General features: G+C 41.2%; 1 protein-coding gene across 7 annotated transcripts in view; it reads left to right on the forward strand.

Moving 5' to 3' along the window:
• The window catches only part of NRXN3 (neurexin 3), a 940,418-nt gene that overhangs the window by 206,678 nt on the left and 707,882 nt on the right, over positions 1-25,858 (forward strand). For all 7 annotated transcript variants that reach the window (XM_083837468.1, XM_083837465.1, XM_083837469.1 and 4 more), the window contains 2 exons: positions 1,124-1,425; positions 8,034-8,195. In XM_083837468.1, the coding sequence (XP_083693594.1) occupies positions 1,124-1,425; positions 8,034-8,195 (464 nt within the window). The remainder of the gene's footprint in view (positions 1-1,123; positions 1,426-8,033; positions 8,196-25,858) is intronic.

The following is a 25,858-nucleotide window of genomic DNA, read 5'->3' on the forward strand; positions in this document are numbered from 1 at the left end:
GGAGTCAGAAAGCATATGGAGTGGGCAGATCTGTAGGTCTATCTAGACTCCATTGTACATACAATTTTCTACTAGATTGCATGAGTAGGAAGGGACTACAGACAGTCCTCCTGGAAGCTTTACCATCACAGTCCCCTGTTCCTTCCACTAGGCAAGATGAGGGTACCTGGCTGACTTGGGCCACACCAGTGCAGTATCGTGGAGGAACTGATTCTGAGTGACCCTGGAATCGCAGGTAGCAGGAGGTAGATTTCCAGCTCATGCCAACAATTTTGGGGTGTTCAAATGCTGCCTCTGGTTGCTAAGAGATGGATTCAGTGGTTTCCCCTACGGTACATAAATGAAATCTGTTTATTCATTTTTATAAAACGAGGAAATAATTAATGTCACATGCTATGAAAAATCGCCCATGTTTATTTTTGCTATATTAAAAGCATGCCTAGTAAAGATTCTCTGGATAAGGTGATCGGACAAAGTTCTGGGACATGTTTACCAACAATATTATTTCTTACAGCTGTGGACAAATGTGTGTTGTGTGACTTCTCTCATACTTTCAAAGAAGGAAACTATAGGACGCTTTGGCTTTATTGTCTGCTTGATCTCATTAAGTTGAAAGAAAGGGGAAGTTCTGTGGAGATTATATTTTGGTGCCTATCTTAGATTGCCTAGCAGATAGGTTAAAAACAGACCATTGAATTCAGCAAGGAAGCTAAATATCAGTATTTGGGAGACTTTGGTTCCTCTTGGAACAACACGTGATGGTCATGTTGTTAATATCAGAATTTTCTATCATTCTCCTGATAAGGATGTACAGTGTCTTTCAGCAGTGTCTTTAAATGTACTTATTCTAGGCTCTGCTGCACACTTGTGAATGGTCCCTGCGGTGGCAGTGCTGCAGTGAAACTGAAAACATAGCACTGAAATTTATGGGTACCGAGGACCCTGCTGTTAATTCTCTTGATAGCCATACTGCAACAGGAGCCGTACAGTCATTAGCATGTCATGATATATGGCTGTACAGAACATTAACAGTGCTGTGGGAATTCTCAGAAATTTCATAGCTGGCTTCAATCTTTCCTTGGCTAATGACTAAACAGTTCTTCTGTTTCCCTTCTTTTTCCAGCGCGAGATGAGAACATGGCCACTTTCCGTGGTTCCGAATACCTTTGCTATGACCTGTCTCAAAACCCCATCCAGAGCAGCAGCGATGAGATCACTCTGTCCTTCAAGACGTGGCAACGCAACGGGCTCATTCTGCACACCGGCAAGTCTGCTGATTATGTCAACCTGGCCCTGAAAGACGGCGCGGTCTCGCTGGTCATTAACCTGGGGTCTGGGGCCTTCGAGGCCATTGTGGAGCCTGTCAATGGCAAATTCAATGACAACGCGTGGCACGACGTTAAGGTGACGCGCAACTTGCGGCAGGTAATGGTGATGGGGAGAAAATGCTGGGGAAAACTGTTCTATTTTGACAGGGGCAAAGTGGAGGGGAGTAATGGGGATGTTTGGTGGGATTGCTGGAGTTTCTCCTTCTCTGGATATCAATATCTAAAGGACAATGAAAAAAACGTTAGTTAATGGGAATTTATCCCCAATGTGATATCTTCATTTCCACTTTATTAATTTTCTGTTTTTCTTGGTTTGATTTAATAATAATCTTGTGCCATAACTTTACTTTCATCTCCCTTTTTCTTTTCTCTATTTTTGTTCTGCATTTTTTATTTTATTATTTCCTTAATTATGATTCAATCTTATCAGTAATATTCTTGTTGCGTTTAATTACTGTGGGAATGGAATCTTTTTTTTCTAGCAGCCAACGCTCTACACCTCTATCCTTTTTCTTTAATTTTTGTTAATTTGTCTAGCCATTGCCATGACATCATAATTCTAATTCTGGAAATCTTTATTTTTCCTTTACTTTTTTTTTCTTTTGTGTGTGCATGCAAGTGTGCAGGTATGCAGGCTGGTGGGTATGTGTGTAATTATTTTACCTTTATAGCTTTTGAATTAATTGGCCTGAGTCTTTGAGTCTTCTTGATTCTCTGTTCTTCTTTTCTTCTTGTTTATTTTTCCCATTCTTTCTATAATGAGATTCTACTTTATTTCTTGTGTCTCTGCCTATGAGACTCTTCTGTTGGCTGTGAGGACTGGAAAAGTGGAAGGATCAAAAAAGCCAATGAAACCCAGACCAATCCAACACCCTACAATTCCACTTTGGAAAAGTTTTGTCTGATTTTACCACTGTAATTTTGCGCATTTGCATGCTGCCTTTCTAAGCAGACAACTCTACCAGGTGACGTATTTGGTAGTAGGCTAGCCTTAAAATCCTGAAGCCTTCCTTATGAAATATAAATTCCGACATAAATAGATAAGATAAAATTAAATAACCTTGCTCTGAAAGTTAGTGAATATATCAAGTCACTCCACATGATAAATGGGGTTTACACTGTGGATAGGAGTTATTTGGTGTCATGCTGATCGGTAGAGGCAGCAGAAATAGCTTGTAAACTGAAATTTTAAAATCGATTTGTGACAAAGAAGTGATCTATTTGCTCATTAATGTGAATATTAACACAACCTTTAATAGTTTTATTCAAGTTAATGTAACATCTTTTGCTGAGAAAACAGCTTTTGTGGTAACATTTTACAGTAGCGGAAAAAAAAAAAAAGGTATGAGTATAGGTCTGTCTGTGAGTATCAGTGCCAGGGACCAGAAACAGTCTTTACCAACAGATGTTAGTGGATAATTTCTGTTGTGGCTATTTTACATCTGTCTGTTAAATATTTGGGTTTGAGGGTAAAGGTCTTTCCTATGTGAATTCCTATATTTCTACATTTTCAGGATGTTTGGTGGTTTGATGACAAATCTGTTGCCAAACTTTCATGAGACTGCAGGGTTCTTGCTGATGGCAGGATTAGTCTATTTTCACTAGTTTATACGCAGATGCAGATTTAATTTCTAATGCAGTGGATGGGTCTTAATGATCCTATTTTTTGCAAATGCTCCCATCAGTCTAGTACAGGGAGATACACCAACTGGTTGAGGTCTGTCAGTCTGGAAGGGCCCAAAATACTGCTTTATTTTACGTGTTTCTTATTTTCAGATGGTGTCAGAATGGCTGGTCTCTGAATATCTCAGTGTAGTTTACTGGTCATTTTAGTTAATCATGCCTTTTGTTTTTGTTAGAAATTAGTTTTCAATGAGAAAATGAGCCTGAAGCAAAATGCATCCTTGCTTCATGACAGGTTTGCTTTGGATCTTGAAGTAGTAGAAAGTGGGGAAGGATTCCAGACAAAACTGTGGATGGGAAGCTCTCACTCTTTCTTAATCTTTCAGCTAGTGATTTCGTATTTTTTGAGTCCATGGTTAAATAGAAATATGTCTATGCCTCTTTGTCTTTGATTAGATCAGGACAGTGTTTTGTCAATTAAAAGGAATTTGGTGAGCCTCTTGCCAGTTAAGCAGCGCTGGAATTTTCTAATCCTCCTGGTCTATTGACTATGAATGTTTTCCTGTGATCCAGAATTCTTAAAAGGGTTCAACTTGACTTGGCAAAAGAGACGATGTTTTAATAAGATGGCTGTGATCTTTCCAAAGGAAGACCAATCTTAAAAACAAATAAAAAATAAATAGCAGAGATAATTTGTGGTCCAGTTCTAGCAACAGGTATGATAGAATGCAGTTCAACCCAAAAATGTCAATAAGGCTGGATTTTTTCTTTTTTTTTTTTTTTTTGAATTTTTTCCTGTATACTTCTGTTTTAACTTTTGGCCAAGTTTGGTCTCAAAATGATGACATATACTCAGAATCTAAAAGTACCTAGAAATTGGAACTGATGAGGCCTTGAGGAGAAGCAATCCTGCTAGTCGTGAAAGCTGTCATCTAAAAAATATTGGTAAGTTTAAACATGAGGTTTCAATAAAGGCAAGTCTTAAACGCTTTAGCCTTCCTGTTAGGTTCTGTGCATTCTTACTGCTAATTGATATTACCGGGGATGAAGAAGTCTTAAAACCATTCAAGCTCTAGGATAAAGAGTTTGAAAACAAGTTTGATTGATATTTAGTTAATATCTGCTATAGACGTTTTTCAGGACACATCTGAGATTGGTCATTTTGTATTGACCTTTTAAGGCTATGAACGTTCATCTATTAATTTATGAGAAGTCCTTTAATTTCTTCATATAGAAAATGTAATAAAGTCAAAATAGATTATTTACAAGGTAAAAAATTGTATACTTTTTTGTTCATTACATCCTATATAATTTTGTATGTAATAGATTACCTACTCTGCATCTTTACTGACACAAATAGACCTGTAAACTTGCAACATTATGTAGGTCACTTGGAAGTCTTGTTTCCAGCTATGTCCAAGTTTCCTCAAAGAAAACAACCAAACAAAAACCCAACACCTAAGAATTGCCCATGAATATTGAGGCTTAAACTTTAAAATAAATTAGAAATTCCAAGAATATGATCCAAAGCTAAAACAATTCCAGGTAAATGGATTATTGGGAACATTAAGATGCCATCTAGTCTTCTCTGCTCTTTTTGGGGACGAGAGAAGGGAGGGGGATTTGCATAATTTTTTGGCTTTTCCTGGAATTAGAACAGAACTTTAAATAGCTGGACTTTTGCCCAGTACGTTTTGGAATTGTTAAATGTTTTGTAGTTAATCTAGTAGCGTACTAAGTGCTTCCTCTTTTTTTGATCAAATGACTATCACAGCAGTTAATCTCCTTAGAGACAAACCATGTGAACCCACAGATTCCCTTGAGTAGTGATTGTTAATGTCAAAGCAAATCTCCTTGTTTATTTATCTTATTATTTCAGTTAAAACTAAGCCCCGTTTCTGCTCTGTGTGAAACCTTTACTAGAAATAGGATCATGGCTGTATTTTACCAGGACTTTCAGAGTGTGTTTGGGGCAGTGTGGTTTGAAGGAGCAGAGGAGACTGAAGGTCAGGCTACCCAACCCTGTCTTCAGCTCTGCTGCTGATGCTCCTCATCATTTTGACCATGCTCTTCCCCTCCCCCCCATGCCAAATCCCAACTTCCTTGTTTGTAAAAATGGGATTCCTAACACAGTAATGTCAATGCACAACTCTTTGAAATTTGCAAGATGGCTTTTATGCGAGGCAGCATAGATCTTCCTTGTGTAACTTACTGTTATTCTTACAAACTTTGATTGCAAATGTGACAAGGAGTTGGAGCCTCCATAGGCTGCACTTCTATATTAGCACTGAAGCTAGTCACCCTGCAAAATTTGCTATGGAGATCTTGAGCTCCTCAGCTGCTAAAAAGCGAGCAAGAAATGTGTAGGTTGAAGAAGCTGGCATCTGTGTACCTTTGGAGGGATTAACAAAGCATCTGCAGAGCTGTGCTAAACTAAAGCACTAGTTGATGAATTCTCCTTGCTCTGTAATATAGATGCAGTAAAACAAGAGACACAATAAATACCATCAATCTTCTGTTTTCCAACCTTGATGCAAGTGACAGAATTCATCCTACACAATTTCTCAACATATTTCTTCCTAACAGAGGAGATGTTCAACCCCTATGTGCTCAGGTGACACAAACACCAAACTGCACACATTTTTATATGCTTCTCCTAAAAGTCACAAACTCACCTGCTGTAAAGAAACCTGCAGACTGAGAAACTTGTAAGGACAGACTCAGTCTTGGACTCGTCTTCAGCTGTATTCTCCAGTCAAAGAAATATTGGCCTGCCTCTGGTTCTCCATGACACGTGAGAGTAGTGAGGCCTGAAAGACAAACAAGAATATAGAGATGATGGTGGGTGGAAGAAGGGGAGTCATGGTTGGATTTGTGCTGGAGGGGAAAACTAGTGTACGCAACTCTGAGGGAAAGGTTGGGGGAAACACTTTCATGGGTATCTGCAAGGTAAGTATATTTTGCTTTAGTTCTGGATAATGTATATAAGAGTTGAAGTTAATGACTAATACCAGGGTGGGAAGACTGGGCAGCACCCTTCTTCTTTACAGAGTAGATGGCATGGTTCCCCATAGAGTCCTGGTCATATTGTCCTCTTTCTCACTTTGTGTGTGTCAGGTGCCCCACGCCTTTTTTTGAAAGACTAACACTAGACCATTCATGCAATGTGTCATTTTTACTAACCAACTAATGTACTAACACCCTAACGACTCATCTTTGCTTTTAGTTATTTTAATTAACAATCGTTCTGTTCACGATTTTTTAATTTCCTTTCTTCCCCCTTTTCCGCAAAGCACTCAGGCATTGGACACGCTATGGTAAACAAACTACATTGTCTGGTAGATATCATTCTTATTGTCTCTTTTTTTGGGTTTGCCGTGTGTTACCTGCCTTTTCCTTCCCCTACTCCCCTTTATCCCCCCTCCTTTATACTTACTTCTTTAATTTTATTTTGATTTCACTGAAAACACATTTCTTTTTCTTTATTATTATTTTTTAATGGAAAAACATGAATAAAACAAGCAATAAACACAAATATTCTGGAAATGGGGTTTTGACATTTCTCTCATTGGTTTTCTCACCTCCCTATTTAGTTCATCTTTTGTATTCCAGTGATATTTTTTTTTCTTCTTTGCTCTTGAGTTTAGCTTTCTCTCTTGTTTTTTTCTTCTTTTTTTATCCCCTTTCGATTTTTATTTTTAAAAAAAAAAAACTCTGAAGGTTTCTGGATCAGAACCATTGCAGGGCCTCTAGTCCGTGGTGGTGAAGGCTCTCTTTTTCTCTCATCCTTTTGTTGTGGCAACGGCTCTTATAGGCAAAGTGGCCGGAGTTGTCCTCTTTCTCCCCACTTTCCCCCACTTCCCTCCCTCCTCTTTCTCTCCTCCTGCCTCTCTCACTTTCTCTCTCTCTCTGACTTTCCACCTGCCGTGGCCGAAAGGAGCTCAGCCGGTTGTTTGTTTCAGTACACACTCTGCATGGCATGTCCACGTCTGGTGACTCGCCCGTCTCCTACTGGCCTCAATATACTTTCCTCCATCTTCCCTTCAAACCACTAACAACATATAAGCAAAACACATCAAATTCACTTGCTCCTCTCTCTCCCTCTCCTTCTGTTCCCCTTCACTCGCCATGTGTTTGGGGTTAGAGGTTTTGGGGACTTTACTGTTTGTTTTTGAGTTTGTTGGATTATTATGGGGTTTGTTTGGTATTTTTATTTTTGGTTGCATGCGAGTGTGAAATAGTTTTTCCTCTCTCACTCTCTCTGTGCTATATTTTTTTTCCTCTCATCTTTCTGGGCTCCAGATATAATAGCATGACATATCAGAGCGCAGTATGTGCATGCTTTGTGTTTTCTTTCTTTCTTTCTCATCTCTGCTTCTTTCTCTTTCTCTCTCATTGGTGTGCAGTTGATTTATTTTATTGTGATTTATTTTATTTTGATTTCTTTTGTACTTATATTTTGGTTGAGTTAGTTTGTAAAATATAATTTTTTCTTTTAATTTTATTTTTGTGGTGGGTGGTGGGTGTTTGTGTCTCTAGGTACATGGCATGCACATCCATAATGTATTGAAAGTGAGATCCTCTCCCCACCCCTCCCTGAATGCATGACCGTCAGTGTGCTGTGAGCAAAAGAAACATAAAAAATAAAAAATACCAACCTCGTCTTCATTAGTGCTTTTTTTACTAACAACCATAACTAACTGTAATCATTAAAATAAATACTAATTAATCATAAAATCAACTAATATGAGAAATCTTTTTCAAGGACAGTTCCATTTTCTGGCCTGAGTAGACTGCAAGCATCTCAATGGGTAGACTGCTGGCTCAGCCTGAAAGTGCTGATATAGCAGAAAGGGAGAAGCAGATGGTGAAGCATTTCCATTGTGGGTGAAGCAGACCAGAAAATGGAGCTTGGTTGAACTAACAACAACAACAAAAAAAACCTCTCAAAAACCCACAAAAAACAAATCTCAACAAAATCTTTAATAAAACCAACATAAAAATGTAAGGGAGGTGACTTGGTCTGTTCAGGATTGTAAGGTCATTGCTTGGATTTTTTTGTCCGTTGTGTCCCTTGAACAGGTGACCATCTCTGTGGATGGCATCCTTACCACCACGGGCTATACACAGGAGGACTACACCATGCTGGGCTCAGATGACTTCTTCTACGTGGGAGGGAGCCCCAGTACTGCTGACTTACCTGGCTCTCCAGTAAGCAACAACTTCATGGGTTGCCTCAAAGAGGTAAGTATTTCAAATGAATTATTGTTTTTGTGCTTTTTCTTTCTCAAAATCATTACTTTTTCCCTCCTGTCATTGCACTCTCAATGTCTTTCCGTCATGATAAATTTCACGCTGATACTGCAATGTCAATGTAAGGATAAACTTGTCATTCAGCTGGACAGAAGGCATCAGCTGCAAAAGTCATGAGCTTATGGTCAAAAAAATTCTGGTGCTTGGATTATAAGAAAAATAAAAAATAACAATAACAACAACAAAAAAGGCTTAAAGCAGATTTTTGGGTGGAAAATCATCACTAGATGTATATTTGGGATCATTTTTAAGCTCCTGGACTTTACCTAGGAATGTAGTCAGTTGTGAGTTTTCCAGGAAGATACATGGGTAGGATAAACTGGAAAAATGAAAGATGAAGATAATATAAAATGTGTATGCAAATTAGGTGAAAAGAGTTGCGACTTGAGAGCATAATGCAGATAGAGCAATAATGCGACCTGTGGACTTGAAGCATACTGTGTTGGTAAGTCCATGCAGCAGAGCACCACTGCATTGGCCATGAATAGTTAGCTGGCTTCTAAAGCCATGTTGTCTCACACTGGCTGGTTGCCCCCGTCACGTAGTTAATCTACAACTTTGAGAAAATCCACACGTGGGTAACAGAGATTGGAGCGCCTGGCTGGCAGCAGGAACCAGAATAATAGACTAGTGTTCCTTGAAAATAGTAACAAGAATAAAATAATAAATGACAAAGCCACAGCCAAATTCTGAAACTTGGTGCAGTTGTTTGGGGTTATGCTCTGTGCAGGTGTTGTGGCCTGATGTCCGCATTTGTCATCTTTCCTAATTCTCTTATCAGAATTTGTGATGATTGCTGTCATTAATGGTGATATGTATGTCAACATCCCCAAAATGTGCTATAGAAAGCTAACTGAAAAAACAGCTTAAGTTTTCTGTCGGTCAGCTTCCTAGCTAGTTTGGAATAAGAGTTTGCTGCAAGAAACTCCCTATGTTGTGATTTTATAGTAATTCTGTTTTTACAGGGTGTGGCAGGGTGGGTCTCATTTTATATGCAGACAGGAGGGTTGTCATAATATCTCTTGGTGTGAACATTTAATATTGGAGGGGAGGCTGAGCCGAGTTTTCATGCAGGAGTCATGGAAACAGCAGTGCTGAGCTAGATGTTGTTCTAGGGCTGTAACTGCCTGACAAGTTACCATCCTACAGATGCTTGACTTGTGGTGTCAGGGGTTGTATCTCCTGTGCCAGTCTGCTGATGTGAGTGATGGCTGTCGGTGTGGAGCTGCTGTCCTGCCAGACATCTGCATTAGTTAGGGAGATGCATGTATGCTGGAAATGAGCATGTGAGCATCTTACGTAGGAAATGGAACTGCCCTGCTGAATACAAGCTGTCATACAGGCATCAAATCCTTCTGTTTTCATCCTTAGAGCCTTGGGCCTGATTTTCATAGGCACTGAGCATCCCAGATTGAAATCAAGAGGCGATACAGCTTCTTAGTGTCTCTTTAAATCAGGATCTTAATTTTATTTATGGATGCTATGAACATAACACTTAGCAGAGGCCGTTTTATGTGTGCTTTAAGTCAAGCCAATGGAGCAGAGAAAGCAGTGACAAGAAAATCTTCAGCGGCTTTATTATTTATATAATCATTTGTATTCTATTAGCTTGCACAATGTGCTAAGAGCTGCTTACATAGCCGTCCCAGTCTTATAATACTCTGTGTGAAAAAAAAACAAGCAACCACTTAAGAATGAGAGGAAGAGGGAGAAAGCAGATAATCAGAATGTGCTTTGTAATCTTCACTTGACTAGGCAGTGACAGGAGAAGTGTATGAGGAACTGTCTAGACTTACAGACAGGCTGTTGCTGGCTGGTTTTGAGCTACAGCCTGCTTAATAGCAACCTGTTCTTAGTAGTGGCCCACTGGTGCTTTCAGCTGCTGTGAAAATATGTGCAAAATGGCTTCTGAGGACATAGAGTATATGTAATTCACCAAACATAAATGTGTAGTGCAGGATTGTGATGAGGAGACACTTGGAAATGGGATAAATGGAGAAATGTAACATTTCAAAAGAAAGCCACGTTTGTAATGAACACTGCATTGCCAGTCCATGGTTCTTCCAGAGCCCTCAGGCCTCAGAATGAGTTAGCACTGATACTGCTGGTAGGATAGACCATAACAGCAAATATTGTCCCTGGGCTATCTTGCTTTCCTAGGAAGGCAAAGAATTGATGCAGACTTTGGGGTGAAACTTTCTGTCCTCACCCTATAACCTCTCTTGTTTCATGTAGATTGTGTGAACCACCCAGTACAGCAACCAAACTGCTCACAGGGGTGGCTAAGAGGGCTCCTCGAGTGGAGCATTGTCTTCCCACTTCATCCAGGTGCTGAAATGCAATGGGGCAGAGTGCGTAGTGATCCTCTCTGCCCCTTTGCAGCTGGGTAGGGCTTCTCCAGTCAACTGGGGTTGCTGGGAGAAGCCTGGGCAGCTCTGTCAGGGTGGTTGCTTCATATGGCCCGAGTCTAAACCTTGACTAGGAGGAGCCTGGCCACTCAGAGGTTCCTCAGAGCTCCCTGGCCGCAGTATCCAGATAATCCCTGGTGAAGGTGACCATGTTCTTCTCGAACTGTGTGAGCCAATGTGTCCTCTTTTCACCACAGAGTATATCTTGCAGTATACCCAAATCATAAATCCATGTACTGAATTTGAAGGTTTTTTTTTTAACATTTTAATATAAATTAAATATGTCCCATCGTATGGTATACTGTGTTTTACAGATCTCTGCAACCATCCTGGTAGTGTTGCAATGTACCTGGCACTGTAATGAGGGAGCAAGACTGGAAAAAATAGCTTTTTTTCATTAAAACTTAAAAGGCAGAATATGCAAATAGTGCAGTACATAGACATCAAACATGGGCATTGCCTCGTATTTGCAAAATCTAAGGCTTCCTGGACCATCAGTCTTAAGATAAATTACTCTAGATGAACTCTGGGGAGAATCTGATGTTTCCTCTCATGGAGGAAACCAGGTATAGAGATGGGGTAGGAGCAGGTACAGAGGCATGTCTGAGCCAAATGGGCAGCAGCAGTTTTCTCAGTGGGTGTCGGGGAAGGAGTGACAGTGCTTTAAGAATCAATGAGTGCATAAACTCCACTCATTGATTCTTAAATATTTAAGAACACCTGGATGGGCAGACCGAGGTAGAAAAAGAAACACAATGCTGACAGCTATGTTTTGTTTGTACTAGAAAGTCTCAGGGAGGAGGCTCTGGTAATCAGGTGTGGATATGGAGAGAGGCTGCATGGGAAGTCTGACGGTGCAGGCAAAAAGGGAAAACTGGATTTCAGTCTCTGATCATTTGGGAAGGCAGAGAATCAGAATATTCCCAAGGCTCTATTAGGGAGCCAGCCATTCAGACTGATTTACTTGGAGCAGTGCTTAGTACAGATGGAAGTGGTTTAGAAGAGCCTAAGGTGGTCCCTAAAGAATGGATGTGTGAGAGACGATTTATGAAATACTCACATTTTTCTATCAATGCTTTATTAAAATCTCAATTCTAAAAAATGTTTATTGGTACTAACAGCTTGATGGAAGCAGTGAGGTTTGCATATGGGTGGAATATGGCAGAAATGATTGCAGGGGTCAGGCACCATCTGGCTGTGATGGGAGAAAGCTGTGAAAGCTCAGATCATTTCTGTCTGCAATTTGACTGCCAGGAGCCAGATTTTGAAATGGTTCACGAGTGTGCCTGGTTGCTGCATATACATCTCGGATGCTATCTACCAGCCAGGTCTTTTTTTTCAGTCCTATTTGCATGAGTAACGTTAATGATGATATGATTTTTGTTTAGGGCACAAATTTTTCCATGTGGAGTGTCACCCTGGGGAGGAGGTTGGAGGAGCACATAGAAAGAGGGCTGAAAAAATGGAGGCTGAGAAAAACAGCCTGAGTGTAAAGAGGGCAGACAGAGGAAGTTTTGGTTATGAGTCCTGCCCTAAGAGGGAGACCAGATAGCCCAAAAGCACCTGGTGCCCAAGATCCTGTTCCAGAGCAGCAGTTTAACAGAGCCCCGGAGGGGCCTGTCTGTTTTTGTTGTTTTGCACAAAAGGAGGTGGTTAGTCAGCACATACCAGTGTGAGGGATTTCACTGCTGCGCTGCGGAGGCAGTTAGGATGTGGATGGCAATTGCCCACATGTGTTGGTCTGGCACTGTTGCTCCAGCTGCTCTATTGTGTTGGGACCGATCTGTTTCTTATCTGTATTTGGGAGTCTAGTATTAAAAAAAAAAAAAAAAAAAAAAAAAAGGCGGGGGGGGAGGCTAACGGTACTGTGTAGAGGCAGACAAAGCATGGCCAAAGGCTGGATATGATTAATCTCCTCAGAATAAGTCTTGTCCTTAATCTTCATCTCCCATTACTATTCCTGGCCAGGGCATCCCGAACAGCCCTGATGATGATGGCCTTTATTCCTAAATTTCCAGATCCAGTGGCCTGTTAAGTTTTTAGGTGCTCCTCACTCTTAATTTCCAGTGTCATTACCCCTGCAGTGGTGGGTTGCTGTGCTGCTGGACCTCTAGGCTTTGCCTGTGAAGAATCAAGCATCGTGTCTCCCTGTGCACCCGTCAAGCATCCAGTGCAACAAGACCTTCACCATGTTTTTGAGTACCCTTGTTGTAGAAATACATCAATACAGTGGCTTGGGAGATGCAACAGATGCTCAACATTTTGAGCAATTGCTGCTGTAATTTGCTAGTGGATTAAGAAAAAGCACACTGCTGGAAAGATTTAATTTAGAGGTGGGAATGGAAGCACTTGGAAGCAAGAAGCTGAGAGTGTTCTAAATAGCCCCAAAATGGGAGGGTGGGGAGTTAAACATGTTTTCTCATCAAATAATATTTCTAAGCTTAATTCCAAGGGTGGTTTGCATTTAGTATTTGTTTATTAGCTCAGAGTCAGGAAGGCTATATTGTTGTTTATTTGGGCAATAGGATATTTCCCAGGTTGCCTGATGGCTGCCAACATATGTTGCGTTCCTGGGCATGAATCCTACAAGACTTCGGTGTGCATTAAAGAATACCTTGTGCTTTCTGGTATGAGTGTGGGGCATGACATGAAGTCAAGGTGGGCAAGATGCTCTCTGAACTGGACATCTGGGAGCTGAAGCTCCTTGCCCATCTATCCTTGGGCTCTTTGGTAACACTGAAAAAGAAAGTGTTTTGAGGAGGGTTGTTTTTAAAAGCGCATTTTTGTCATACTAGAGGAACGTGTGTTGCCCTGCCTGACCTCTGCTGTGCTGCCAGGAAGGAGTGGCACTGTGCCTCCCTTGTTTTGCTTGCCTATATGCTTACATGCACACAGCATCCTATAACCATAAAAGATAGGGTCATGCCAGCCTCTTTTCTCACGTATAAATACTAGAGTAAAACTTACCCCATACCAAGTGTAGGAAAAGATCTATAATACCACTCAAACCAGGCATAAATGTCTGGTGGTTCATGGTCCCAGTGCTACATTTAACAGCGTGATGAATGTCAGCCTCTCTGGAGAAGGCATTTGATTCAGTTAATTTTGCTAGTGGCTTTTTTAGGGAATCATTTAGCAAGGATGGGAGAAAAGAGGAACATTCGTTCTGTAAAATGAAGGCAAGGCAGTCATTCCAACACAGAGCCTACATCCATACTGTGAGCCAGGGAGCAAAGAAGAGAGAGGATGCAGTTCTAGGTAGTGTCTGTGGGAGATCAAAGGTCAGAGGTGAGTTTTTGTGATGCAGATAGAGTATGGAGAAAGCATATTTTTGATTTTGGAGTGTATTTGCTTAGTGTCTGATGAACTTTCTTTTCTAAATTGTGATCCTTGTGAATGGCAAAGATCTCACACAGAAAATCCAGTGGTATAGAGTTCGATGCACTGTGCCCATTTACATAGTAAATACTTGCACCGAAATTGTAATTGATAATGATTAACAGTATTAGCTCATAGGTCCCATCTGTTCCTACAGCTTGATGCACAGATGTGATATGCCTTGGTCAACATCATATATCTTGCCACTGGTGGAAAGCCATGGATAGAACAAGGACATCCTACCTTTTTTTGTTGTTGTTGTTGTTGTTGTTCCATTGCTCTTTACTTCCTCCTGGCGGGAACAGAGTATATCTTCAGCACAATGAACTGACAGTCACAAATGACTGATGTTCTTACTGGATACTAGATGTTCCTGGAATTACTGCAACCTTGTTCCTGTGGGGAATTTTCATCTTTACCAGTAACACTTACTAATTTCTTGTTGTTTAATCTTTGATGTCTTTGTGCATTCCTATGAAAATGAGAAAGGGAGGAGTGTTTAAAAAAAAATTGAGAAGTTTGCAGAAGGTGCATATGGGTTATTGCAAAAGTATATCTTAACTAGCCAGCTGCACTGATGCTGATGGCAATGAAATGTCCCTTCATTTTCTCTTAAGGGTCAGCTCAGGTGAGGAAATGGAGAAATCCGGAACAGATCCTACTCTGAAGTGATCAGAGCAACAGGTGTTGAGGCTGGGGACTGTTGAAAAGAGATCAGTTCTGATCAGGATCAGTCCAAACAGTGGACTTTGCAGCTATTTTTTTGAACCTGAGCAAGGTCTAATGGGAGTTTCTCTGTTTTGTTCTGAAGGAAATGCATCACAAGTGTAGTGCATATTAGGAGACTTCTTTCATGTCTGACCAGAAAGGGAAATGATCTCCTTCCAGTTATGGACCCAGTTAAACTTCTGCTGGATTTGGGGAGACTCTTCAAGTATGTGCTTTCCAGAGGTTAATATTTCACATTCTCATGACACGTTTTTAGTAAGGATTAATGGCCCAGCCCACAGGAACTCAAATCAATAGTCTTGTCAGGTGTATGAGCGTGCTGCAGATTTGCTTTAGCCAGGGAAGTATTCAAAGGTTCTTTTCTTTGCATAGCTTAGCTCTTGCCTGTGTTACAGAAGAAAGGCTTTTACCAGCATTATTGCCTTGCATCATGCATGACACAGGAGAGAATTTTCATCAGCTTGGCTTATTTGCATCTGCAGCAAGTGTTTTGCTGAAATAATGATATTGGATGAGGGTTTGTTGCAAAATGACAAGCTATCCTCAATTACTGTTCAATCTGTTTGTAAGGAGAGGACTCAGAAGATTGGCAAGGAGTCAAGGACATGACTCTTTTTGTGATTTAGTCCCAGTTCATGAAGTGAACATCCTGCCCAGATGATGATCCTCAGATCACAGTGGCCCTAGCTTCGAAGTATTGCAGTATTGTATTGTTCGATGTACGATCTTGTAGGCGTGATATGATCTGCTGTCAACAAGAAAAAGTAGGTAAGTTGAGGCAAGGATGTCCCTGAGCTGAGCCTTGACTGGACCACTAATCTGAGCATCTACGTGTCCCTTGCAACCCTCCATGCGGTTACTGGGGCTCCCTGTGCTGACTGGAATGTAGTCATCAATAAGCTGGTGGCTATCTAACCCTTGTGAGGTCTTACACTTCACCTGACGCTATCAAACTGCATGTTTATTTCTGACAACCTTTTTCCCTACACTGTTTCATCAGATCTTTCAGACCACGTATGAAGCGAAAAAATAGTGTACTCATGACTTGCCCATACATCCATGGAAAGTATTTACTCAGCCACGGAAGCATTCTTGTTTGAGTGCTTCATATCATTTATACCAAGCAGCACCTCAGAGTGAAAAAATCAGGGGCAGTGAAGGGAAGAGAAACAATTAAGTAAAGGCAAGGCTGGTATTTATTTTGTTGTAAATGAGATGGGATACAGGAAGTCTGACTCAGCAAGACCTAGAGAGAAGGTTCCTCTTCTAATGGCAGGCAGTTCAGAGCAGTGACGATGATGCTGGTACTAGAACAACAGTGGAAACAGAGAAGGTAGATGAAGGTTCAGTGAGTATCTCTGCACTGTTAAGCAGGAAAACAATTGAAATTGCCTCGTGAAATTAGTCCTTAGTGAAGGAATTGGAGTATGAAAATGAGGTGATGGAATTTTGTGCTTAGTAAGACGTGGGAGATGTAAAGAAAGGAGCTGAAGTTTCAGCTGAATTTGGTAAAGGAGATGGAGATGTTGTTTTATCACGTGTACTGAAAAAAATCATTAAGCTCCTAATTTTTTTCTTGAATGGAATTCATAGCAAAGACTCCAGAATCTAGTGACAGTGAGCCTAGAAATACAAACTTTTTTTTTTTTTTTTTTTTAGGATGGTTCTCTTCACATTAAACAAATAAGGTTCTATTAAAGGTCACATTTGTTATAATATAATGTCTTATTCTCTGGAACTCTTATCAGCAGGCAGACAGCAGCTTTCAGGTATTCTAGGTCGGTCCCAGTGCATACATTTTGTTGGGTGATTAATTTAAAAGAGAATGTCAACAGTTCAGTGGCGTTGAGTTCCTGAAGTTACATCACTCTTTGGCCATTTACTTCTTTTGTAAATGTTTTGATTACTGAAGTACATATGTAGATTGAGCATACGTTTTAAAGCAAGCATTGATAAGCCAACAGATGTTGGAACTTTCTGTGCAGAAGGCATAAGAGGCATCTTTTTGAAGGGCTGTTTGAATGTGTCCTACCACCAAGCTCATAATCTAATCTATGGAGCTAGAACATTGTGTGCTCTAACCAGCTCTGTCTCCAGATGGCACTGTCCTAGGTACCTAGGGTTGGTGTCACCACTACCACACCGCTACCCAGCAGCAGTTAGAGGCTCCTGACTGAGCCATCCACACGTGACCCTTGGTCCTGGTGCTAGGGCCATCTGGGCTTGCTTTGCAGCAGGGCCATCAGGAGCAGGCTTTTCTTTCCTGCGTAATGAACTTGACTCCTGCTGAGCTTCTGTACCTGCAAGGGATGTGCCATGTGCTGTTCTGCAGAAAATGGGAGTGTTTACAGGTGTAGAACTGTATTCGTATAGGCAAATTTAGAAAATGTGATGGGGATTGGAGCAATATAGCGTGTGCTTTGGGCACGTAATAAAGGTAATTGGAAACCCAGAATGGAGATATGCAAACAACAATCCTTACAAATTTATGTGGTCTAATCCATCTCTATTCAGGAATTAGCAAACTAAGACAGGGTACAATTGTTTGATGGACAAACATGGCTGAGTCCAAAGTGGTCAGGAGAATAGTGGATGATAGTCATGGAGGTTACTGTGGAAAAAGATTTCTGGCTGCCTTTTTCTTATGGAAATTAGCCAAATGTGGTCCTATCCTTGTTGATGGCAGTGCTTATCTGCTGTGATCTTATCTTCAGCTGTCCAAAGCCTGATTTCTCAGCATAGGATGAAAGTAAAATGAGCTGCTCCTGTCCTGCTTGGCTTGGTAGTTGATTGAGCTTAAAGGACTCTTGGCTCTGGTGAGAAAAGTCAGGAAAAAACAGTAGGAGGCACTCTTTTATTTGTCACTCTTTATGTTGCAGTGAAGAGATTGCTAAGGATGAATCTTATACTGTCAGATAGAAGTACAGACAAGTAGCTTGGAGAGGCAGGACCTACCATAAACTAATATTTGTAAACCAAACTCAGCTGAAAATTTCAGCTGCAAAATTGTTTAATTACTTGTATATAACATAGGCACTGTCAGCCTAAGAGTGACTCGGATGCTCATCACCAAGGAAGGCAAAAAGAGAATGTACTTATTCTTTTGGCACTTAGGGTTTGAAAACTCAGCAGGCAGAGAGTTAATGACATGGAGCATACAGAGCTCAGTACATCCTCTAGTGCTATGATACGGCCTCCGACTCTTGACAGAGATGTAATAGTGATAAGAGAAACACTTTTCTGTATTTGAGTGGCTGCTCCAAACTCAAGAGTTAAAAGGACTCCGTTCCTTTTATAATTGTATCGCCCAACACACTTTCTTTTCATGAAGCTTGTTATATTGCTTTTGAAAATATTTGCTGCCTTCACCAGCAGGACCAGGTACCACTGGGTTTAAGGCTAAAACTTCTCACTTAACCCCATGTCAGTATGCTTTTGGAACTCTTAGCAAGTCCTCAGCCTTCTTGGTAATTATTTTTAGTCCTGTTGGAGTCTTCATTTTATTGCAATCTTCAAATACAGAGGTGTCCAACAGTGAATATTACACTCTAGCTGTGCTTTCAGGTAGGTTGTGATCATTCAATTGTGGTATGCAAGAGCTGGGTTTTGATTTTTAGAGCTTTCATTAGTGTGTGGGCTTTTTTGGCTATAGTAGTTTATTTCTCAATTGACAAGTGTTATGTTTTTGGGAACAGCAGCCACTAAACAAACCTTGCCTGACTCTGAAGGCTGTGCTATTGCTATGAAATGTGTGTACGTGCGCGCGCGTGTGTGTGTTGTGAGCAGTAGGGAGAGACTGAGCTGCTGCTGCCCGCCTTGAAAAGCCAAGCTGCAGCAGCTGCCAGTAAGGGAGGCAAGAAAGGCTGCTGAGGTTTGCATGTTGAGTTGGGTGGGCTGGGCTCCTCCTCCCAGGTCCACCACTCCCTTTGTAGCAGGGAGCCAGCTAGCTGTCAAGTGTGAGTAAGACAGGAGGATGTAGGCAGCAATAATTGGGCAGCATTTGTTACATGAACTGCATGGGAAAGGCAGCGAGCTCTTTCTGATACAACCAGATTTTGTATTGTCTCTGATTTTCTTTCTGTTCTAATTCTTTGTCACTGCTGCTGTCTGGCTCTGCTCTACTATTGATGTTGTCTGTTTCACTGAATATCTGTAGTTTGGCATTGTTCTTTCTTCCTCCTTCGAGCTGTACCAGCAGAATTGATTTAGTTCAGAATGAACCGTGGATGTATCTGGGTCCCTAAGCAAATCAGTGAGCATAATGCAGATCTATGGAAAGATGCAATTTAAGCTCTGAATTGCTTACCACAAGTTTTTGTACTCTTTGAGCTGTGAGTTCCATAAGTGGAGGTGCTAGAAATGCTAAGTTCAGTGCTCAGAGATAAGTTAAGGTCAACTCCCCTGCCCCTGCTCCTTGTAGCTAGCAAGATATAGATGTAATACCACAAAAAGAGGAATATGTTCATTTTATTAGGTCTTAGGGAGATGTCAGTAGGATTGCTGTATAGCATACCATGGCTACTGGTGACTTCACATCAGCAGAAGAGAGAAAACTCATGCTTCTAATTCATAAGCACAGATCCTAGCAGCTGAGCACTTAGCACTGGAAGGAGAGCATTAATTATCTGTGAGCTGCACGGGGTTGATGACACAAAACTGAACAATAACTGCATCTAGGAAAGCAGTGGTGCATGGTGTGCTAGTCACCAAGCTCCTCTGGCCAGGCTGGAGGTGACTGAGAGGTTGTGTCTAGGTTTACCACCCCGAGAGGTACCTGTGGTGATACCAGCAGAGAAGGTTTCTCACTGTAGCAGTGTTAGCAAGGAGAAGGAGCACAGAGGTTTGGGAAAGGTGGCAGAGATGAAAAATGCTGTTCAGAAATGGAGCTGGGGAATGGCGTAATCATTCCCGTTAAATCTGTGCCTTTCTGGTTATTAGCCATTTTAAGTGGAATGGGTTTTGCATCTAGAACAAGTCTCTGAACAGATGATTAATGGTTTTATCTGTAATAACTTTACATTTTATAGAACCCTGCTAGGAGTCTGCATCTGGTGAGCCAAGCTATTTAAAGCTGTGTTAATTCTGTTAATTGCTCTACGTTTATTTGGATTGCTGGCACCTGCGGGCTTTAGGATAATGTTGGAGGGGGGGAATATTCTCTCCCTCTTTCTAGCTGAGGAAAATGGAGAGGACCATTTCCTCAGCTAAGAACAGCAGCCTTGGCAGAACATCCTGGCTGGATTGGTTGTCCTTGAGATTTCCCTGTTTTTCTACAGCTGAATGCAGTGAGATGCCAGCCAGAGGCAAGATGTTCCCTTGATTGGGGCAGGAGGTAGGCAGACAATCTGCTTTTCATGCACTTGCCATCATCAGGCGGTAGCAGCAACAGGGAACGAAGCCAGTGATTTTAGAAGGCTGATCAGGTCCACCCCATTCCGATCTGCTTCTCAGCTGCCTGCCAGTATTCGTCTTCATTTTGTTTTTGGTTGTGAAGTGCTCCAGTGGATTTCAAGCCCTGAACAGATGTGAAGATAAGTGCGCTGCTGATTTCTGAACTTTTGTCAGAGAAAAGATGCAGGAGTGGAATTCAGAATGCTTGGGGTGACTAAAACATTGCTGTGAAATGCTACGAGGGCAGTGCAGAAGTTTTCATGTTTATGAGCAGGATTGGACAAACCACTGGAACAATCCTGACCGGGCTCTGAAACGAAAACCTTTTCCCCATCTTTGGCTGCCCTACTTCTGGGAAGATTCTAGCATAGAGGATGAGGGCAGCAAAATGGGGGAAACAAAGGGTTTCTCTCACGTTGTTACCTGCTGACTTAAAAGTGTGGCAAATCCTGAAAAATTTGACACTGGGACACTTCTAGGCAATGGTATGTGCTCTTAACTCCCAAATGAAGGACAGTCATATCACCCATCTCTGAAGGTGTAAACAACTGTGAAGAAAATCACGTGTAGCACAGGTGAAAGCTTTTGCAGAGTTTGTTGAGCCATGATCTTTGTGACATGTTGCTCCTAAAGGACAAGAGTGCTGTGTGTTTCCAGCTTTCTTAGGTAGAAGCTGTATCCAGTTAATTTATTCTGTCCAGGTAAGGGTTAAACAACTGGAATATTGAAATTGGTTGTAAAGCAAAGCTTGAGAAGTTGTTCTTCTACTGGAGAAAGGGTTCTTCCTCTGCTGCTTTGTACAGCTAACCAGGCAAGCTGTCAGCTTAACGCTTTCCTCTGTTTTCTCAGTTTGTATTCCTGGGCTGATTTGTCCTGAAGTTGCCTTCTTCTGAGTGGACAAGAACACTAAATGCCTTCTTTCTCTTCTACTCAGGCGTGGTGCACCTGCTTCTCTTGCCTCGCCTGAGCATGCTTCCTATTCTTCCTTACCGTGGGATCAGGGATAACGTAGAAATGTAGCATTGTCTCCCTTAGTATGTATTTCTAGTATGTTCTCTTAATTAGCATATGCTTAGCTCTTCTGGCTTCAGGCTAGTTTCCCTGTTTACAACCTCTGTGACACATTTTGTTAGAACTTCACAAATCATATATCACAAGAAAAATTAATTATGCATGTAAGTTATTAGGTTAATAACTTTCATCTCAACTGTGAGCTTCACATAAAGTCTATACGTTACACGTTAATAATTCAGATGACAGCTTTGACATTGAATGTATTTTCTAAATCACTTCTGTCCCTTCTTAGGAATTTTGGGTCTGTGGAAACTGCAGCTGGTTTCTGCATTTTTTTTTCAAATGCAGTTCCATTTCTGTTTCCCCATTCCTCCTAGATGTTGGATTTGCCAGTGCACCCTGCAGAGGAGGGCAAATAAACATTAGTGTTCCCTTTGCCTCAGAGTAATCTTTTTGATCGTGGTTTTGCAACTAAAGCTTATGGAAAGACTTGGTTTGTATGAGGACACCTTTTGGTAAGAAGTGCAGCAGATTATCTTTGATAATGCTGCCAAGAATTTATGACTGGTTGCAGCTTTGTATTTTAACTGAGGCAACCAGGGAATTCCTTGGATTTACTGAAGCCATCAGTAAGTGCGTGGACTGGAGAGTTTGGGAAGATGTGCCCTACGTGTTAGAGGTGGATGTACCCTTTGGGCACTGGATAGTTCCCCATGGCAGTAGTCATGGCATCAAGCCTGCCAGAGTTCAAGAAGTGTTTGGAAAACACTCTTACACCTATGGTGTATTTTTTAGGTAGTCCTGTGTGGAGTCAGGATTTGGACTTAAAGGTCCTTGTGGATCCCTTCCAACTTGGAATATTCTGTTCTACCTTTCAAAAGTGTTTTGGTGAGGTTTTTTTTGCCAGAAGGCTTTTCAAGAAGTAAAAAGGCAGTGGGCAAAGAAAGAAGGTCCTTGCACAGAGGAAGAATTGGTTGGAAGGCAAAAAACAGAATGTAGGGCCGAACAGCTTTCCCATGGAAAGGCCTCACTGGGGAGAACTCTGGGATCCATGCTGAGGTCTGAAGGTTCATTTGTGGAATAATAAATAGAAAGGAACGTGGGTGGAGAAGGCACAGATTTTGCTAAGAGTATGATGGTATTTGGGTGAGGGTTGTCTGTAGAACTGCAGAGATTGGCATAGCTGTGCTGAATAACTGGACAAATGTGGTAGGTGAAATTAAGTACATGTAAAAACAAAATGAGGTGATTAGTAGAAGAGAGAGACAATAATCAGTTTTCCATATGTGATGTTGGACTTTGGGTTGATTCTGATGTTTTAGTTAAAAAAAAAAATCCTTGAAAATATTTGCTCAGTGGTTAATATTGGTCAAATAGCATTGTGAAGTATTAGGAAGGGAATAGAGAACAATATAGAAAACATTGTCATTAGATAAAACCTTTCTGCTGGACAATGTCATTTTGCGCTTTTAATCTCAAAAATACACTGTAAAACTGGAGAGAAGGGCAACAAGGATCACCAAAGGTCAGGAGAGACTTCTGTACACAGAACGACTAAACAGACTGTACAGTTCTTCGTAACAGAATTGAGTGAGAGGATAGGCTAGCGGGACATAAAGTCATGCATGGCACGGGAGACGAATCAAACTGTTCAGTGTCTTCTCAGATCAAATAGAGGCATCTAATGAAAAGGGCAGGGTGGGCTTCAGAACAAACAAAAACAAATCAGGTGTGCAGTGAAGTCACAGAAATCCTTGCTGTGGGGTGTTATTGTGGGGGGAAGAAAAACCCTAGATGTTTTGTAAGATATGAAGATATTGCCTCCCGCATATAAACTCTTAGGCCCAAATTGTTGGAGCCCGTGAAACAGTTTTGGGGGAGTATCACTACACACCTGTTCTGTTAGATTTGCCTGGGTATTTGAGGCAATTTTCAGATATAGGGTGCAGGCCATATTCAATATGGAGGTTGTTGTGTGTAAATATTTGCTGGTGCAGCTACACCATTTCTCCATTTCTAAGATCCCTGTAGTATTTTCAAGAAGATATTGCACTTGCTTTGCCTTGCATTAACTAGAGTGTACTGATCCATCAGAGGCCATGATACACCACAGCGATGTTCCTTGCACAGGCTTGCACACAGCTGGGGAAGGCAGCCGAGTGCTGGGACATCAGAGGAGCAGAGAGATAATTTGGTATAAGGACGTGCAGGGTTGGGGAGATGAAGCAGCAATTTGTAGATGTATGGAGGAACAAAGACAGAAGGGTTTGAAGAAAACCGGACTGCCACGTGTTGATCAGAGGTGTAATGCTGCCCCTTTGAATGAGAAAAAATGTCCACGTGGCTATGTCAGGCAGGCTTCACTTGAGGAAGTTGATTTAACTGGAATGAGCAATAGGAAGGGCTAGACTGAACTACTGCAAAGAAATGGAAGGTAAGGTTGTTCAGGTTCCTCTGGCCATTAGTAATTGCTAAGATCCCCAAAGTAATTGATCCCAAGTGAGAATATTAACAAGTGGAGATGTAAAACTGCCTCTGAGCGTTGTTGCAGAGGTGGCTGCCCTTCTGTATCAAGCGATCTTTCCCTGTATGGAATGAGGAATTGTGTAAAGCCTTGGAGGGAGATTCAGTTAGAGTAAGGAAATGTCTCCAAATTAGCATGGGCTGTGGTAGCAGCAGACAGCTAACTTGTAGACTTCAGCTTGGGCTTGGGAATCTCTCCATCCAGCACGAATTTTGTGATTATGTGTATTGCTTTCCCTGTGGCTCTAACCGTGGAAGTAACTGCTAAGAAGGTTTATTACTGCCCAACTGGGCCATTTTTCTGAGTGCTGAATCTACGTGGGGTTGTCCTTTAAGGGAAACTTAAAAACCAAGGAGCGTTTTTTACTGCCTCAAAAAGGTGGACTGGTGCTGTGTAAAAAAGGGAGGAAAAGAGACTACCCTACTGGGACAAACTCCAGAGAATCGTAGATATTAGAAATAGTAAACACCTACTAGGTCACCTTGTCCATCTTCTCCTGCCAGGAGTGCCATTGTTCCCTTTGCTGTATTAACTCAAAAATGTTTCTGCAAAGAGCTACTCTCAGTGGTACTGTACTTGTCTTTTTCTGTGCGCCATTTGGGGCTGCTGAAGTTGTTTTAAGGACAAGTAAGGCTTGTCCTCATACCTGGGTTTCTGTGCATTTTGGGTACTAGAGACTTAATAATAAAAAAAAAACATGGAAAATCACAGATCATTTCTTTGGAAAATGAGATATTGCTGCTATTTAGTTAATTAACTACTGAATTCCTCAACTAAGAGATTATGAGATAAACTGAAAAATCGTCCAACAGACAAGTGGCAGGATCAGGAATAGAAACCAGGAGCTCTAACTCCTGTTCTGTTTCCCAGCAGAAAACAAATACCTACTACTCAAAGTAAATCTGCACTCATCTGTCCTGTTGTTGCTCGAGCGATTAGTGGCAGGTAAGGGTTTCAGAAAGTCAGAGGCTTTGAAAGAACCACTGTGCTCAGGTAGCTCAGCCTTCAGTCAATATATAATTTTCCCCACTTTTTGCGTAGTGTCAGAGTGTTCATAAGCAAGAAATATCAAGTGTTAATTTCTGCTGCTTCTCCTACATTAAATCTAGTAGTTTGGGGCTTCTTTTTGAGAGCTGTATTTAACTGGCCTTGATGTGAAAGCATTAAAACACAGAATCTGTTGCTCTCTTTCGTAAGTTGCTGTGAAGTATAATTGCCCTCTGCTTTTAAAAGACTGGGCTTTATATGCATTTGGAATTTCCGACAATATGTTGCTCCCAAATGCTGGTTCTTGTGATGAAGTTTTCTATTGGAACAAAAATGTTTCAGAAATTCAGTGTTTTTCCCTTATTCACAATAGTTAAGTCACTTCTTTAGATAAACTTTGAAAAGTTTATCTCTTGGAAAAAAAAAACGAACAAAAAAGCCTCTTGAAAAACTGAACAGGCGGATTTGTCTGTCTCTTACTCTAGGGAGTTTATTCTAGTTCTCAAATCAAGTAGAAGCCACTTGATGCATCCTTTGCAAGTTTTTAGAGTCTTTTCTTTAAGAAAATGTAGACATTAGGTTTATACCTAGTGTTCTAATGCTTATCTTACCAATACCACATGAAGTAACATCCCATTCCTTCTATTGCTTGTTCTTGTCCTATATCCTGAAACTGAATGGGCCCCTTTGGTTGTAGTGCTTAGTGGAAGCTCACACTTCCTCCTCCGATGTTTCCTCAATTGTTTTCAAAGTTGTTGCTTTGCAGAGTGCAGCTCCCTCGTAGCTTCTCTTTCCTGCTTCTGTAGTCATGGCTGATATTCCATGCCCATAAGCTCCTATGCTTTCATATTCAGCTGTTTTAAAAATTGTTTGGATTGGAAGGGCCGGGATTACCCTGCTGTATGGATGACTCTTTATGACTGCTCTGTCTTTACATGTATTTAGCGCCCTGTCAGACTTGGTCTTCCCTTCAAGTATTAGCTTCAGTGCTTTTTATATTTATGTCTAAGTAATTGATAAAATGTTTAATACTTGTGCTCCAAATATAGATCCATATGGTGCATGAGAAATGCCTCTTCTCAGTAATGATGCCCTACTGACAACTACTTTTCAAGACTGTCAGTGTAAGACCATCTATCTACTATCACGTCCTGGTTAGCTCT

This window comes from Anser anser, assembly GCF_964211835.1.
Source record: "Anser anser genome assembly, chromosome: 5".
Classification (NCBI taxonomy): Eukaryota; Metazoa; Chordata; class Aves; order Anseriformes; family Anatidae; genus Anser; species Anser anser.